The sequence below is a fragment of the Pezoporus flaviventris genome, unplaced genomic scaffold (assembly GCF_033815535.1).
Source record: "Pezoporus flaviventris isolate CSIRO_AGI_PZ_B2104156 unplaced genomic scaffold, CSIRO_AGI_Pfla_v1 ptg000022l, whole genome shotgun sequence".
In the NCBI taxonomy this organism is placed as follows: domain Eukaryota; kingdom Metazoa; phylum Chordata; class Aves; order Psittaciformes; family Psittacidae; genus Pezoporus; species Pezoporus flaviventris.
The window spans coordinates 7441225-7459239 of NW_026892570.1; the positions used below are offsets into that span (position 1 = coordinate 7441225).

An 18015-nucleotide genomic window follows, 5' to 3' on the forward strand; every position below is an offset into this window, starting at 1 on the left:
AGGACGTGATCCTGCCCCTCTACTCTGCTCTGGTGAGACCTCACCTGGAGTATTGTGTGCAGTTCTGGTGTCCTCAACAGAAAAAGGACATGGAACTGTTGGAACAAGTCCAGAGGAGGGCCACGAGGATGATCAGGGGACTGGAGCACCTCCCATATGAAGACAGGCTGAGAAAGCTGGGTCTATTCAGCCTGGAGAAGAGAAGGCTGCGTAGAGACTTCATAGCAGCCTTCCAGTATCTGAAGGGGGCCTACAAGGATGCTGGGGAGGGACTCTTCACTAGGGACTGTAGTGATAGGACAAGGGGTAACGGGTTCAAACTTAAACAGGGAAGTTTAGATTGGGTATAAGGAGGAAATTCTTTCCTGTTAGGGTGGTGAGGCACTGGAATAGGTTGCCCAGGGAGGCTGTGAATGCTCCATCCCTGGCAGTGTTCAAGACCAGGTTGGACGAGGCCTTGGGTGATATGGTTTAGTGTGAGGTGTCCCTGCCCATGGCAGGGGGGTTGGATTAGATGATCTTAAGGTCCTTTCCAACCCTAACTATTCTATGATTCTATGCCTTGGCTCTTTCCACAAGTACTTAGGACAGTCGTCTACCAAAAGCTTCTGTGACAGAAGTTCTTTCATTATGGTGGGGGATTGGAGATATTGGTGATTAAAATGAGTACTCATCTCAACCTAAAACTGCCATCCACGCTGCAGATGTGACAGTCCACACCCCTTTTAGTCACCAAATATCTCAGCAGACTGGCCTGTCCTGCTGACTTGTCAGGGTAAATGTGACCATCTCCCTTTGACCAAAGGGCCAGAGCAGAAGCAGGCTTTTTGTACAGCAACTCCACATTTGTGACAGCATTTTAATCTTTTTCTCCTAAATAGCCACCAAATTGTATTAATAGACAATACTCTGGGACATATGAGATATAAAATGTTTATATGTACCTTTTATAACACACTTAATACATTTGTGCATACATATAAATAATGTGTTTAGCTAAATATACACACATGTATACATTTAAATAAAATGAATTTGGGTGGTTGTATTTCATTTTTTGTGGTTTGTACTTTTTAAACACCAGATACCTTTGATAAGAGAAATATTTGGGTATAAACACATCTAACCTGAATTACTAAAATCAATTGCTTTGTTGACCATGGTTTTTAAGAAAAGGTAGCAATTATATTCATGAAAACAGTTCTTAGCTAGCACTAGTGTTTTCAACCACTGTCATGTCATGCATGCATGTATTTCATGATCCAGAAGTTAGCATTTTTTTTTATCTGCTGGTCCTCAAATAACGGGTCTTTAATTTCATGGTATTTACAGAATCATGTATCAGCATGGCATAAATAGGCCCAAACTGTGGCTTGAGTTTTCAAACTATGCTCATACTTAAGAGAATCTTCACCTACATAGGGAGTCTTTGCTCAAAATAACTGAAAACCTTTGCAAGAACAGACTACACCTGCTCATCCCTGCAGAACAACATCAGATCAATCTGAATGCTGCTCCTGCAAGAGAAAACAATTGTCACCTACAGTATTTCTTAGCCCCGAATCAAACATTTGTCTCTGACAGGAACTTTCCATCCTCCTAATACCACTCTAATAAAATAGTTCTCATGCTACTCTGCAGTGAAAATTCTAAAACCAAAGACAACAACTATTCCTCCCACCTACAAATGGTTAAAACATGGCTCCTAGTAGGACTTCAGCTATTTTGAGATAAAAGCTCAGTAACATTTACTATATACAGAGTGAAAGACATATACATTGGAAGGGCACTCTCCTTTCAGACAAATGGTTGTTGGCTGGAGAATGAGCTTGTAGCTACATGATGTCATGCAATTACCCAGAGCCTGCTCCAGTCCTCAGTGGCACTTTGCCACTTGCCTATAGATTTTATTTTGGGCTAAAAGCCCACAGGAACTTCTATGTCCAGCACCTTGTCTGGCCACAGACTTACCTGTACTTCCCAAAATCCCAACCATCAGGAACTTACAGACATGTTTTTAGTTAATGATTTGGCAGATTTCATTACTTTGGAAAAGAACCAGTAGGACTACCTACAAACACTGTTGTTAAGGGATGACACAGTCAGTTAAAAGCTGATTCCTGTACTAGATTTCATAGTTCTCTTGCTACATGTTTGACTAAACCCAGAAGCCACCTTTGGGGCAGATTTCTTCACTATTTTAGAAGTATGACTCCTAAGTACACTAGGTTGCACAATGTATCATCTACCTATGCTTCCCCAGGACAGACTAGGCATGACATACCATATTAAAATGTCTGTGCACTAGTGGTATTCCTCTGTAGTATTTATTATGCTGATATCAAAGTATCATTACACAAGTGGCTGACATAAAGGTAACCTGAGCTCCACCTCCTGAGCTGGCCTATCTCCAGTGCCTGTATCAGAGCAACCTAGAATTCCTTTCTGCTGCGCCAAAGACTGAACAACACAGCATGAATCAAACAAGAACCAACCAGAAGGCAAATCAGCAGCCTCCTTGCTGAACAACTGGCATGTTACTACACGCAGCTCAACACACACGCAGAAGCCTGGCTGTGTGGCATACCATACAGTATGAAACAGCCTGTACTGCGTTTGGCTGGGATGGCGTTACTTTTTTTTTTTTTTTTAATTAGCAGCTCATGTAGCACTGTGTTTCAGGTCTGTGACCAAAACAATCCTGATAACATGCTAATGTAGATAACATGCTGAACAGTGCACAGTGTTAAGATCTTCTGTGTCTCACTCTGCCCCCACAGTGAATAGACTGGGGGGTGCATAAGAGGTTGGGAGGGGACACAACTAGGCAGATGACCCAAACTAACCAAACAGATATTCCATACCATACCATCTCATGCTCAGCAATAAAAGGGAAAAGAGGAGGTTTAGGGAAGTTAGACATCTTTTGCTCAGGAACTGGCTGGGTATTGGTACACCCATGGGATATGGTGAGCAATTGCTTTAGCATCACTTGTCTTCTTTCTCTCTTCTCCCATTTCCCCTTTGCTTATTGAACAATCTTATCTTCACTCACAACTTTTTTTGCCTTTACTCTTCCTCTCCTCTCTTCCTGTCCCATGGGTGTGGAAGAGACAGTGCGCAAGCAGCTGAACGGCGATTAGCTGCCTACTTGGGATTAACCCACAACACAGACCAGTATCAGCTATCTGTAAATTTTTAGTGAAGATTCAGGTTAGTTGTTTTGTCATGTTTTTCTTTTTGTTGTTGTTTGGTTGTAGTTTTGGGGTTTTTTAATTCCCCACACAGCTATTTCTCTACACAAAATAAATTAACTCTTTTCCCAGCTATCACCTACACTACAGAGTAAGAGGTGGGATCACTCCAAAACCTCTAATGTGTCAGTCTGCTTAAGTCCACGAACTGTAAAAGTCTTATTCACGCTTTCACTTTGGTGTTGTATTTATGGTTACTTTCAATAAACTACCTGTAGACAAGACAGGCTCTTCCAAATAGAGCTCCTCCTATGGAAAACACTGCTTCCATCTTCCTCTTTGGCTGAGAAAAATAAGCATGTCCCTGCTCATGTCCTTTTTATTTTCACATTCAGAGACTTCATCCTATAATACTTTAAATATATCCAATGGCATCCTCTGACATTATACAGCGTGCACAATTACAGACAATGTCTCTGACAAAATAGTCCAGGGAGATCTCCAAACCAAACTCTATTCTTTCCTGATAGTCTCCAGCCAGAAGTCAGGAAGAAATGTCAGTCAACGGCATTGCAAAAGAAGAAAATTGCTAATAAATGAAAAATGTTTTGGAACCCACTTAACACTTCAAATTCTCAGTTTTGTTACTCACAGATACCATGTGTGTAGACTGATCATTTTCCTGCTCTCTACACTCTTTCAGTTCATTTTATTTGGTGGGGGATTTTTTTAGTATAGCTTTCATTTTTAAACAAAGCCATTCATTAAGAAGAACTAATGTCAGTTTTTCACAGCTTAGCAGTTACGTTCACATCAGTTCTTTTGTATTTCTCAGACTCTCAAACATAGTCCCACTTTAAAAGCATGAACTGAAGTGTTTAAGCAATAAGTAGTTTCTTAGTACAAAGCAAGCTTATCCTTTGAAATCCTAAGAAAAAGAAATCACATTTTGTGATGCAGGAGGGGTTCAACAACCAAATGTATTGACAGCTATAAAATATTTCTCTAGGAAAAGTATTTATACCTTAGGTGTTAAATCAGATCGCTCTTGAAGGCTTGTATGTCTTGGAGAAAAGAAGTCTGATTATCCATAGAATCAGAATTCCTTCTAAAATGAGATGGTAAGTAGGAGCCTGAAAATAAAAGCACAAAAATAAGTCTACACAGAATTCTATCTGAATCAGTGTGACACTATGCAACAGTTTTGTCTCTACTAGACGACTCAGAAAAAAAACAAAGGTGATCAACTGATATGTATTTCTAAACCAGCAAAAGCTATATGAAAATGGACTGCCTTGCAACTAGTACTTGTAGCTGTTGAGTTTCAATGGATTTATTCTGTTGCTAATAAACAAGGCACACTAAATTGACAAGTGGCTTCAGTTCCACACATGCACACAACTGAATACTGGGAATAAAGGCAGTACGGTTTGCACAAGTATCTGTGAAAGCAGAAAGCTTTCACAACAAGCAGAAGTCTCCTGAAGAGCTTGAAGGTGTGTGTCATCTATATACACTCACTTCAAGCCTACATTTTTACAACTCATAGTCCACCAGCTGCAGAGCTATAATTATTTTCAAAGAAACCTAATCCTGTCTGCATAGCCCATTTTGGTCTATGGGCTGTCCATGGCCTGTTTCACAGGCACTTTGAACAGGCATAACCCAACCCAGTCACCAGAAGCAGTTTTACTTCTGTGTCATTTACCCTCTGCATGGACACAAGATTGAGGAATATATACAGCAAACCAGAACAGAGAGCTGATCCAACTTAAAGTCAGCCTCTTTAGGTGCTTGGAGGTAGGAAAGTCAGTTTCCTCTGGCAGCACAGCTCATTTGAAGTAAATGTGGAATTACAGCATCAGCACTTGCCACATAATTTTAATGATGGGTTAAGTTATTCCATCTCAGAAAAGCTCCTGCCTACACTTCGGATATCTACTACTTTTAAAAAACTTAAAACGCACACACACTAGTGTACTTCCTCTTCAACTCAAGGGAAGAGCTCCCACTCACCAGCATTCTCAGGTAGGATCTGACCTGCCAACAAAGGAAGTGGAATGAACCACACATCCAAAAACTAAGGGAAATTGAACACAAGATTTTGAAACCAGTTCTATGACATATCAAACTAAAAAAATAAAAACAAAATTACAAAAATATTACCATTTGCAGAGTACATTTCAGCTCACCAAGCATATTAACAATAGACATATATAAACATAGTATCATAGAATGGTTTGGGTTGGAAAGGACCTTAAGATCAAAAGGAGCGTGACCAGCAGGTCGAAGGAGGTGATCCTGACCCTCTACTCTGCTCTTGTGAGACCTCACTTGGAGTACTGTGTACAGTTCTGGTGTCCTCAAAAGAAAAAGGATATGGAACTGTTGGAACAAGTTGGGATAAGGGCCACGAGGCTGACCAGGGGACTGGAGCATCTCCCGTGTGAAGATAGGCTGAGAAAGTTGGAGCTGTTCAGCCTAGAGAAGAGAAGGCTGCGTGGAGACCTCAGAGCAGCCTTCCAAGTATTTGAAGGGGGCCTATAAGGATGCTGGGGAGGGACTCTTCATTAGGGACTGTAGTGATAGGACAAAGGGTAATGGATTCAAACTTAAACAGGGGAAGTTTAGACTGGATATAAGGAGGAAATTCTTTACTCTGAGGGTGGTGAGGCACTGGAACAGGTTACCCAAAGGAGTGGTAAATGCTCCATCCCTGGCAGTGCTCAAGACCAGGTTGGACGAGGCCTTGGGTGATATGGTTTAGTGTGAGGTGTCCCTGCCCGTGGCAGGGGGGTTGGAACTAGATGATCCTTCATCTGGAAATAGATGAAGGTCCTTTCCAACCCTAACTATTCTATGATTCTATCATTTAATTCCAACCCCCTGCCATGGGCAGGGATGCCTCACACTACACCGTATTGCCCAAGGCTCTGTCCAACCTGACACATACCATGGCATCTAAAGAACAAACAGTATAGTAGCAGTAGAAGTCCACACAAACTACCTGCCCATGCTTTTCAGTGTCTACGGTTTTTCTGAATTCAGCAGTTTAGACTATGCTAAGCACTTCTATGTTTGTACTGCAAACTGCAGTATAAATTATTTAAAATGTATCAACCTTTGCCAAAGGAAAGGAGGGAAGCAGACTTTATATAAGAACACAGTCTATCACCAGGACAAAATTTTTAATGTCATGAAACAAAGCCTGGATACAAACTTATTTTTTCCTTCACTGTGAGGGTGGTGAGGCACTGGAACAGGTTGCCCAGGGAAGCTGAGGCTGCCTCATCCCTGGCAGTGTTCAAGGCCAGGCTGGATGGGTCATTGAGCACCCTGGTCTAGTGGAAGATGTCCCTGCCCATGCCAGGGCTGTGGAACTATATGACCTGTAAGTTCCCTTCCAACCCAAACCACTCTATGATTCTATGAAACATGCCATGGTGATCCCCTCCAGCAGACAACCTAAGCACAAACATTTAAAAGTTGTTTCTTACTTTTCTAAATAACACTTAAAAGTCACAAACCCTGATCTTATTATATTCACAGTGAATCTTATTAAGGCTTAATGCTGTGGTATACACCTTAAATGTAGCTCTACAAACGAGAAAAACATCTTTTTTTTTTTTTTCAATATACAAGCACGCTGCACACATACATATTCACTATTTTGCCCGTGAAGCCCTACAGACGCGGCAGTGATGCCCAGCCAGATCCCGGCTCAGTGCAGCGAGGGACGGCACCACCCTGAGTGCCTCCACCCAACACAGCGCCAGCCCCACCGGTTACCGGCCCCGCGGCTGGTCCGGCTCTACATCCTGCTCCCAGCACCCGAAACCAGCGGCCCAGGGACAGGGCGCCCTCACACGAATCGCCCAAGCTCCGGCAGCCACTGGGCGACTGAGGGCCCCGTCCTCCGGGAGGCGGCGGCGACACCACCTTCACTCCATCCTATCTCGGCGGCGAGTGCCTGCCAACTTCCTGAGCCGGGGACCCCCTGCCCCGGCCGCCTCGGCCGCCTCGGCCGCCCCGGCCGCCTCAGCCGCCTCGGCCGCCTCGGCCGCCTCGGCCGCCCCAGCCGCCCGCACCGCCGCTCGGACAGCACCTCGGTCCCGCTCCCCAGGCCGCACCTCGTAGAAGGCCTGCACCATCTCCACTAACACCCACTGCTGCCCCATGCCAGCTGCCGCCATCGCCGCGATTCCCACTTCCGCCTCCTCCCCCGACCGAGCGTCGCCACTGCCGTACACCGGCTTCAGGGGCGGAGAGGCAGGGCCATGGCCGCGGGAGAGCGCCCCCTCCGGCGTGGCGGGGCAGGCGGCGGAAGGGCCCGGAAGCGGACCTTCCGGGAAGGGTCCGAGAGCGGAGCTGGGTCCGGGCCTGGTGCTTTTACGGCCCTGTCGGCGGCCCGCGGTGGTGGGTGGCGAACTGGCACCACAGAGGAGGATCAAGTGCAACCTTTACCCAAGAGTACCAAGTTCACCACTAAACCATGTCACTAAGGGACTCGCCTACACTGGTTTTTCAACACTACGAGGGATGGAGTTTCCACCATTTCCCTGGGCTGCCCATTCCAATGCCTGTTCACCCTCTCTCCAATCTAAATTTCCCCTAGAACAGTTTGAGCCCATTACCTCTTGTCCTATTGCTTGTTTTTTTTTGAGAAGAGACCAACTGCCACCTCACTACAACTTCCTTTCGAGTAATTGCACTCCAGTCCTGTTTGTTGGATGTGCTGATGTAATCTTGGCATCACTTTCTCTACACCCATAGGCTCCTTGGGCCCCATGCTGCCCCAGGGTGGAGCTGCCAAGGGCAGTTCCTGTTCTTCGATACCTCTGCTGTCTCTAGTACAGTTGCTGCCCTGTGCCCATAAGCAGTGACTTCATTGCTGTAAGAAAGAGTTGTTCAGATACTTAGCCAATGAATTAAATGGCAAAAGCAAAACCAAAGTGTAGTGGAAATAATGAGTAAATTCAAATGAGAAGTTACAGCTCTAAGAGTCCTGCCAAAGTGAGCAGCTGTAAAAGCAGAGCACTGTTGGGAAGAGAAACCCCATTAAGAGAAAGTGTAAGGGTGAAGACCTTGCCCAGATGCACCTGAGCATGGGGAAGTGACCAAGTCCCTCTGCATTGCACCATGGAACTGCACCCTTTGGGGCTTCAGTCACTAGTCTTTACCATGTTCAGAGCAGTTGAACCTGGGACAGCAGTTGATTAAACGGATGATAGCAAAAATCTTGAGTGCTGTGGCTACCTACAAGCAATCACTATAGTTTTACAGCAGGAGATGATTAAAAAACAGTGAACTTGACTGTCACACTGACTGAAATGTGTAATAGTTAATCTTCTACACAAGTTTCTGTACTTCATGACACACTTGTCAAATTTCAGGCTCTGCACAGTAAAGAGAAAAAATGTGGCTTGAGGCTATCTGAAAAGTCAAAACAGAGACAATAAATGTCCCCTTTGTTTAAGCTGCATGAAGATTGGTCTGTTCACTGTTAATACTTCTGTGGCCATTGCATCATGCTAGAGGAGTCTTGGACTCTTGGGAAATGGCTACTGCCAGCCTCCAAGAATGTGTCTGGTATGCATCCCAGTCCTAGATTGTCCCCAGAAGAGTGAGCCATACTAGTTGTCTTGGGCCACAGATTAAGTTACACCGCTGCTCTCAGCATCAGATTCTAACTCCCAGTGTATGTGTGTGATTGGGGGACTAAGAAACTGATTTTGTGAAACACTTTGTTTCAAGCTCGAAATGCAGTGACGTTAGTAACGTACTAACCAGCAGTTCTTCTGGCAGTAAATTGGCGTTCCTTGCCTAGATTATCATAGGCTGGGTCTCTCAAAATAATGAGCCTGTCCCTATTGTTCAGCAGTTTCATTGTTCCAACACAAGGTTTGCTGCTAATTGCTTAAGGCTGCTATACTTCTGACAGCAAAAAAAAGAGGGGAGGTGAGGGGAGATGTCCTTTGCAATGACAGTTTTTGGCTAGGAAGAAAGGGGAAAGGAGAAACTTTTCGAGTCTATCTCTGAAGTTAAAGTCCTGACAAAAGTTTGGACATAGTGGCTTATGGAAATTCCTGCTCTGAAAGCATAAAATTTTGTCTTCTCCTCATATGCTGCAGTCTCACAGGATTCTTCCTCTGCTCTTATTCTGGACCTTCCTCACCGACCCACGTGTGTGCATGTCTACAGGGGTATGTTATCACTGGCATTATGGAAACATTTTGGGATGGCTCTTATGATTGGGATGGCTCTTATGATTGGGATGGTGGAAAGGAAGGTTGTAGGCTTTTTAGGAAAGATGGACCAGGCAGAAGGGGAGGGTTGTAGTTATTTAAGTCAATGATATGCTGGAGAGTATGGGACTCTGCCTAGGGATGGGTGATGGGCCAACTGGGAGCCTGTGCCTTAGGATCAAAGGGAGAACTGTGATGGGGGACATTACTGTGGAGATCTGCTACGGACCACTGATCAGGAGGAGAGTGTGGATGAAGCCCTCTATAGTCAGATAGGAGCAGCCTCATGCTCTCAGGCTGTTGTCCTCAGGGAGGACTTCAATCACACTGGTATCTGTTGGAGGGAGAGTACATCACGGCACAAGCAATCCGGGAGGTTCCACATTTGTGTGGAGGACAACTTCCTTTTGCAATTGCTGGATGAGCCAACAAAGAGAGGTGCCATGCTTGAATGCTTGACCTTGTGCTCACCAACAGGGAGGGGCTGGTGAGGAATGTGATGCTCCAGGTCAGCCTTGGATGCAGTGATCACAAAATGGTGGAGTCTGAGATCCTCAGAGCAGTGAGAAGAGCATGCAGTGAGCTCACTGCCCTGTACTTCAAGAGAGCAGACTTTGGCTTCTTCTGGAACCTGCTCAGTAAGGTTCCATGAGATGAAGCCCAGAGGGAAGGGGGCCCAGGAATGCTGGTCGATATTCAAGGATCACCCGCTCCAAGCTCAGGAATGTTGTATCCTGACCAGAATGAAATGGGGTAGGAAGCTCGGGAGGCTTCCATGGATGGATGAGGAACTGCTGAGAAAACTGAGAAGGAAAAAGAAAGTTTATAGGAGATGGAAGCAGGGTCACGTAGCCTGAGGGGAATACAGGGACATTGTCCAGAAAGCTAAGGTTCAGGTCAGGAAAAGCTAAGGCCCAGTTGAAACTGAGTCTGGTCAGGGATGTCAAGGATATCGGGAAGGGCTTCTATAGGTATGTTGCTACCAAAAGAAACACTAGGGATAATACGGGCCCTCTCTGGAAGAAAACAGGAGCACTGGCTACCTTGGATTTGGAGAAGGCTGAGGTTCTCAGTGGCTTCTTTGCCTCAGTCTTCAACAGCAATTGCTCCAACTATGCCACTCAAGCCTTGGGAGACAAATGCAGGGACTGTAAGAATGAAGACCTTAGGCCCACCGTAGGAGAGGATCAGGTTAAAGATCATCTTAGGAATGTGAATGTGCACAAGTCCATAGGACCTGATGAAATCCACCTGCGGGTCCTGAAGGAGCTGGTGGATAAATTTGCTAAGCCACTGTCCACTATATTTGAAAAATCTTGGCAGTCAGGTGATGTTCCCAACAACTAGAGAAAGGGAAATACAACCCGCTATTCAAGAAGGAGAAAATGGAAGACCCAGACAACTACAGACCAGCCAGTCTCACCTCTGTGCCTGGCAGGATCATGGAGCAGATTCTCCTGAAAACCATGCTATGGCACATGAAAAACAACGACGTGGTTGGTGACAGCAAACATGGCTTCAACAAGGGCAAATCCTGCCTGACCAATTTGGTGGCCTTCTATGACGGGGCTGCGGAACTGATAGACAGGGGTAGAGCACTTGATGGCATCTACCTGGACTTGTGCAAAGCGTTCAACACTGTCCCACATGACATCCTTGTCTCTAAATTGGAGAGACATCAATTTTGTGGATGAACCACTCAGTGCATGAGGAATCGCACACACAGAGTTGCGATCAACGGCTTAATGTCCAGCTGGAGATGGATGACAAGTCCTTCAGGGGTGGTCGGTGTTGGGACTGATGCTGTTCAAAATCTTTGTCAGAGACATGGGTATTGAGTCCACTGAGTAGGGTTGAGTGCACCCTTAGCAACTCTGCCAATGACACCAAGCTGTGTGGTTCAGCTGATACACTGGAGGGAAGGGATGCCATCCAGAGGGACTTTGACACTCTTGATAGGTGGGCCAATGACAACATCATGAATTTCAAGCAAGCCAAGTGCCAGGTCTAACACCGACAATGAACTGGAATTGTAGGTCAGGGCAATCCCAGGGACTGCTACAGGTTGGGCAGAGAAGAGATTCAGGGCAGCCCTGCAGAGAAGGACTTGGGGGTGTTGGTTGATGAAGAAACTCAACATGAGCCAGCTTCAGTGTGCACTCACAGCACAGAAAGCCAACCGTGTCCTGGGCTGCATCAAAAGCAGCGTGACCAGCCAGTCGAAGGAGATGATCCTGCCCCTCTACTCTGCTCTTGTGAGACCCCACTTGGAGGACTGTGTGCACTTCTGGTGTCCTCAACAGAAGGACATGGAGCTGCTGGGGCAAGTCCAGAGGAGGGCCATGAGGATAAGGAGACTGGAGCACCTCCTATATGAAGGCAGGCTGAGGAAGTTGGGTCTGTTCAGCCTGGAGAAGAGAAGGCTGCGTGGAGACCTCATTGCAGCCTTCCAGTATCTGAAGGGGGCCTGCAAGGATGTTGGGGAGGGACTCTTCATTAGGGACTGTAATGATAGGACAAGGGGTTTAAAGTTAAACAGGGGAAGTTCAGCTTAGATATAAGGAAGAAGTTCTTTACTGTGAGGGTGGTGAGGCACTGGAACTGGTTACCCAAAGGAGTGGTAAATGCTTCATGCATAGCAGTGTTCAAGGTCAGGTTGGAGAGGGCCTTGGGCGACATGGTTGAATGTGAGGTGTCCCTGGGTATGGCAGGGGGGTTGGAACTAGATGATCTTAAGGGCCTTTCCAACCCTAACTATGATTTGGTGTTCTGGGTGGTGAAAACTTAGCTTGTATTATTGCATTTGTAGCATGCCTAGTTGTAACTTGGTTCTGTGGTTATCCTCAAAAAACAATCAAAAAGTAAATGTGTTGAGAATGCAGTCCTGTACTGGCAAGGAGAATAGCTGGATAGTACCAGTTACCTTTTTTTAGTTCTTGTTATCTTGAAACCTGATGCTAAACCAGGATGATGCTGTCAGCAAGCACAGAGAATGTCCAAAGTCAGTTGGAAATTTAATACTAATACAATACTAATGTAGTATTTAATACAAAATTGTGTCTCAGCTCCTAGTGGGAAGCAGAAAGACGTTGCGAGAGTAGTGTACAAGTGCCAAGAAGAACTTGAATATCAGGTTCCATAATCTGCCTGATATGCAGAGGCGTTCACAAAACAAATGGAGCACAGGATAAATTTAGCATTATCTCAAGCCATGTACCATTGCATCTTGGAAATGTGTTTAATCCTAGTTCTGTAGTAAATTAGCTCTGAATTAACTTTATCAGCAGAATCCTTTCATAGATCTGCCTGGGGAACACCTGGAAATTGCAACCTTTAACACAAGCTTTGTGTAAGAGTAAGGGTACCTACTGCTCAGAGGAGCAGTGCATTCTAGCTATTCCAAACTGTATCATGGCACCCTGCACACCTGTTGTGCCAAAGTGGCATGAAGTTGAAATGACACGATGTTTTACTGGCATACACTGGGACCGAATTTGACCTCAACTCTTTGAAGTCAGTGGCGGTTGTAACTGTGTATGAGTGGCCAGGGTCCTCTTTTTAAAGCATATTCAGCCAATGGTGGACCTTTGGAAAAAAAAGCTAACTTAGCACAGAGATGAATGTAGGCACAGCAGTCTCTCTCCTTCTTACACTTCTTTTCAGTCCTGTTCCCAGGGCAGGCTTGGCAGCACTGGGCTAAGCACCAAAGTTTCCATAAAGTGGAATTGGCAGCAGATGATAGTCCCAGTTCTGTGATGACTAAGGAAAACTTCACATAGTTGCAATTGCATGCCTCAAAGAAATAGGATCCATAAGAAAAAGTAAATGAGCATGAAGCTGCCGATTTAATGCTGTGGGGGTACCAGTATGCTTTGAGACCTAGGTGGAGGTGAAAATTTGGTTGTTCTAGTTAGATACTGGAATCTTTTGAAGTAAGATTATTCAGTCTGTTTTTTGAAAATGGCACAATGTGCATTGTAGATTTCATTTGTCTGCAAAGAATAGGCAGATAATTAGGCAATTACACAGTCATGATGTTACAGGTAGGGGTCTACATCCTACTTCAGTTTCACAAGAGATGTTCAGCAGACCCTGTGAAAGATTGTGTCAGTATCAGAGATAAGCTCTTCCCTGCACTGGACTGTGACTATAAGTGCTCACCAAAATTTCAGGTTTAGCATTGTTGTGGTTTAAACCCAGTCAGGCAGCTCGTTCACTCACTCCCCCCTCCTTCTTTCCCTCCCCCTCCTCCCGGAGGGATGGAGAGGAGAATCAAAAAGAATGCAACTCCCATGGGTTGAGATAAGAACAGTTTAGTAGCTAAGGTATAACACAAATCACTACTGCTACCACCAATAATAATAATGATAAAGGAAATAACAAGGGAAGAGAATACAACACCTCACCACCCGCCGACTGATAATGCGTCCCCCCCAGCCCAACCAAGCACCGACCGATACCTTGTCCAACTCCCTGTCCTTCTGGGTAGCTCCCGGTTACCTCCTGGGCATGACGTGCTGTGGTATGGAATACCTCTTTGGCTAGCTTGGGTCAGGTGTCCTGTCTCTGCTTCCTCCCGGCTTCCCCTCCTCCCTGGCAGAGCATGAGGCTCAGAAAGTCCTTGGTCAGACGAAAACATCAGTGTTATCAGCTCTATTCCCAGGCCAAAAGTCAAAACACAGAGCTGCACCAGGTACTAAGAAGGAGAAAAAATGACTGCTACTGCTGAACCCAGGACACATGTGATCCAGATGCAGTGAACATTGTGAAAGTTGCTTTTTTAAGATTAAAATGGCAATTTTATTGTGTTGATACAGAGAGATACAATAGATACCTGTATTCTAGCACCAGCTTCAGTGAATTTGCTTTGGATCAAGTGTCACATATCCAGTTCCTAGTATTAAATTTGAATGCATGTTTAATCCATTCAGGTAACATATCATATTTAAAGATTAAGGAGAGATTATTTTCCTCATTCTTCTACAGTTAATTGTCAGTAAATCTTTCTGATGAAAGGTGAGAAAGAACTATTGAACTTTTTCAGGCCTCCAGAAAAATAACACAGAACTCAGATCACAACTGGGATAAAGTAGTGCTCTGAGCAGTGGTTGTTTTTGTTGTCCTAAGGCAAAATGGAATGACAGCAGATAGTTGCAGATTTTGGTGAAAGCAAAAGCATCTCTTGATCGTACTTCTACTGTGGTGCATGTGACTTAGTTTCTGGTAGCTTCTTACATCTGTGTAACACCACAGGGCATAAATGTATTGTAGTATGCATGCTGTCTTAGCATTCTAAGGCTGAAAGTTTATTTCAAGGTTTAAGCCAGCTGTAAATCTCCAGAAACCAATTCCAGGAGCTTTGAGAGCAGTTTGAACTGTCTATAAGAATATAATCTTTGTTTTTCCTCTTTAATGACTGGTTTTCTTCACTAAGGTCTGCAGAATATTCAGTGTTCTCAGAAATTCCATTGTGCTGACTGTAGCAAGCATTGATTACTAATGCATTCATTGACTCTGTGACACCTACACATGCTGGTGGGGCTTTTTCTGTTTTTTTCTTCAGTTTAGCTCCATTGCTGTTCATGTGGCTCTGCATTAAAATGATAACTGTAGTCTGCAGCATGTGATTGGGAAACTCTTACCAGCACACTTGAGTTTAGAAACAAGAGACTTCAGATGGTGTTGTCAGAGAGAAGTTTGAAAAGTTATGGTAACTTCAGCATTTTCATACATGGTTTTCAGCATGGAGTTTGCTCCCTTGAAAGTATTTTGAAAAACTGCATGTAAAAGAAGCAACTAAATTTCAACCAGAAAAACATAAAGTAGTCCTTTGCCAATTCATCGTTCTTGCTGATCTGCTGAGGCACAGAAAGGCACCAAATTGTTTACAGATCCATGTTACACGTACCAGAACACAAGTTGAAATTCTTTGTGGTTATAGGTAAAACATGTGTGCATGTGTTGACAAAGCTAGTGAAGTCTGGCAGGCAACACCTTGCATATGTTTGCTAGTCAGAGAGTTGCGACATAACTGCTGCAAATTCAGAACAGATGCAGCTTAAAACATTTTTTAATTCATAAAGCAATGCTCTTTCAAGCTCTGAAATTCTTACCTGGCTCTTAAACTGTATGATTTTACCTAAGTAAGGCCTGAGTAAAAACGTGGTTCCTTATTCAACTGTGTTTCATAGCAAACTAGTGGAATACAAACTATCTTCTCCATTAAGCATCCATAGTCACCCCAGATGTTTCACAAAACTAACTGTAAGCAGTTAACATCTAAAAGATAAAATACATGGGATAAAATAATAATGCCAGGATATATAGTGGCTGAGAACCCCTCCACACACTTTTCCCAAACAAAGTAAATTCTTTGTTTAGATATACCTGCCAGAGGGACCTGAACTGTAGGATTTAACAGGGAATTGAGATAACAACAGAGTCGTTGTCAATGGGTGGCTTTTCAAGACAGATTGTGATCCTTCTGAGACCTCTGAAAATCTAAGTGAAAGTCTGCTGGAATCAAAGTAATGTGCAAGTTGGGTTTTGAGGATTTTCAGAATTTCCCAGTGCATCATGAAACACTGGTTTTGTAGCTTTTTCTTCTGTAAGATGTTTGCACTGGAGGACAATTCTGCTGCGTATGTTTACATCACTGCTGAAGCTAGCGCGCAGTTTCAGGTGACAGACACTGGCACAACTTACCTTGTGCTCCATCTAAATATTCTGCTAATTATCCCTGATTATCCTGATAGTATTTTTCCCTCCTCTTGAAGGGAATGTCAGCAATTTTGCAGCTATAATGATAGGCTATTTTAAATATAAATTCCCATTTATACCATTGTTTCACTTTAGAATTCATACTGAAAGTAGGACAGCCGATGTCTTAAAAGTCTTCTGAGAAATGCAGTGGACAAGAGCTTGCCTAGCTTGTACCATTTTGGCTTAGAAAACAAGCAAGCCAGTTTTCAGTTGCAATTTCGTCTTGGTGATTTTTATTTCTGTACTGCTGGGTTATATTCTGACTGATTATTTTAAACCATGGCACTAGTTTTAAATGATGTGTAAGATGATAAAGCAGCTTAAAATCAGTTGGTCTTTGCTTAAACATAATAACACAATGAAACAGCTCTCCAAAGATTCTGGTTTGTTTTCCCATGATCCAGGAAAGGACAAGCATGTTGACTTCTAGACAGGTATCAAATAGAGGAGAATGTGAGATGAGAGCTTACTTTCTCTGACAAGTATGAATAACAGATACCACTGATTGATGCAAATGCAAATAGTCGATTCTTTAGGGAAGCGGGTGAAATCTGGAGAAAAGTCTCATAAATGCTTCATTCTTGAAAAGGAAACTTTTTGGTACATTTCTGTTCAAAGAAGCTGATTAACTTTATCAGCTCCGATGACTCATGTCAAAACCAGGAAGTAATCCAATCTCTTTCTGTCCTGGTAGGTTTGCTGTGTTTTTCACTTATAACACATTTAATTTTTGTCTAAAGGAAAAAAAACCACCAAACGAAATCTTGAGAATATTTAGATGTACCTCTAAGCAAATCTTGGTTCCTTTGCATCTGGGAGGTAAGAAGTCTTGGTCTGATTCTTTGAGTCATGTCTGTATTTATATGGAAAGAAAAGGAAACCATTAGGTAGATTCTGCAGCATTTCTACTGAAGTAGTTCCTAGGATTTCTGTGTTCAGTTTTGTGATGCTGTAAAGTTACCTGTGTTTTCTTCAGCTCCAAGCACAGCTGGTGAAATGAGAATCATATACTGTTAAATTGCCCAACAATCTTACCGTGAAATGGGTGGCTTGTGCAACAGAAGTTTTTACAGTCATTTCATATTGCAAGGCTTTTTGTGTATGGATCTCATCAGGAAGTAAGTGAGACAATAAGAATTTGAATTTGTGGTACCAGCATTCCCAGACACATTTCATTATTCCATATGGAGAAACAAATGTGTAAAAAAACATTTGCAAAATTACAGTACATTTTCCAAGTAATTTTTCCATTAAAAATTTTAACCAAAATTGGACAAGTGTGGCTAGCTACAGAAACAAGGCCTTTTTTCCCCCTTTAACCACACTTGTATTGCCTCATAGAGAAACTTGTGCAAAGCTTCTGTACCACATTGTTGGTCCTAAGACTACAGAAGTCTTAACTATTGCAGGGTTTGAAAGAATATTGTTGCGGGTTAGATCTTGAGACCCCACCACCAAAGAAATTCTTGATGAGTGGTGTTGTTTCTGTAACTCCACTAAAGTAGCACTGACAGCTAACAGTGGGTGTCTGCTGTCAGTGATTCAAGGGGATTACTCCTGTTCCCATTAGCTTAGAGGAGCTGTAATGTTCTAGTATCCAAAGCTGTGAATTTATGCTTACTTAAAGTTGTGCACACCCAGAAATTAATTCTGCTGCCCTCAGAAAGGCACAAGATATCAAATAAAAAAAAAATCCAATTATTTTACTTGCTTTCTTATATAGATCTCTAACCTGCCAAAAACAGGCTCTGAAAATGGGTATTTAGGTGCTCAATTACATAAACCAAGTTCTGTGTTAAAGAGGAAATACTTTC

The 18015-nt window shown here is 43.6% G+C and overlaps 1 protein-coding gene across 1 annotated transcript in view; it reads right to left on the reverse strand.

Moving 5' to 3' along the window:
• Positions 1-7402, reverse strand: part of SPTLC1 (serine palmitoyltransferase long chain base subunit 1) — a 37914-nt gene extending 30512 nt beyond the window's left edge. Inside the window, 3 exon segments of the mRNA XM_061456368.1 lie at positions 4219-4248; positions 4250-4327; positions 7325-7402. Of these exon segments, the coding sequence (XP_061312352.1) occupies positions 4219-4248; positions 4250-4327; positions 7325-7387 (171 nt within the window). The 5' untranslated portion in view covers positions 7388-7402.
• Positions 7403-18015: the final 10613 nt, after the last annotated feature.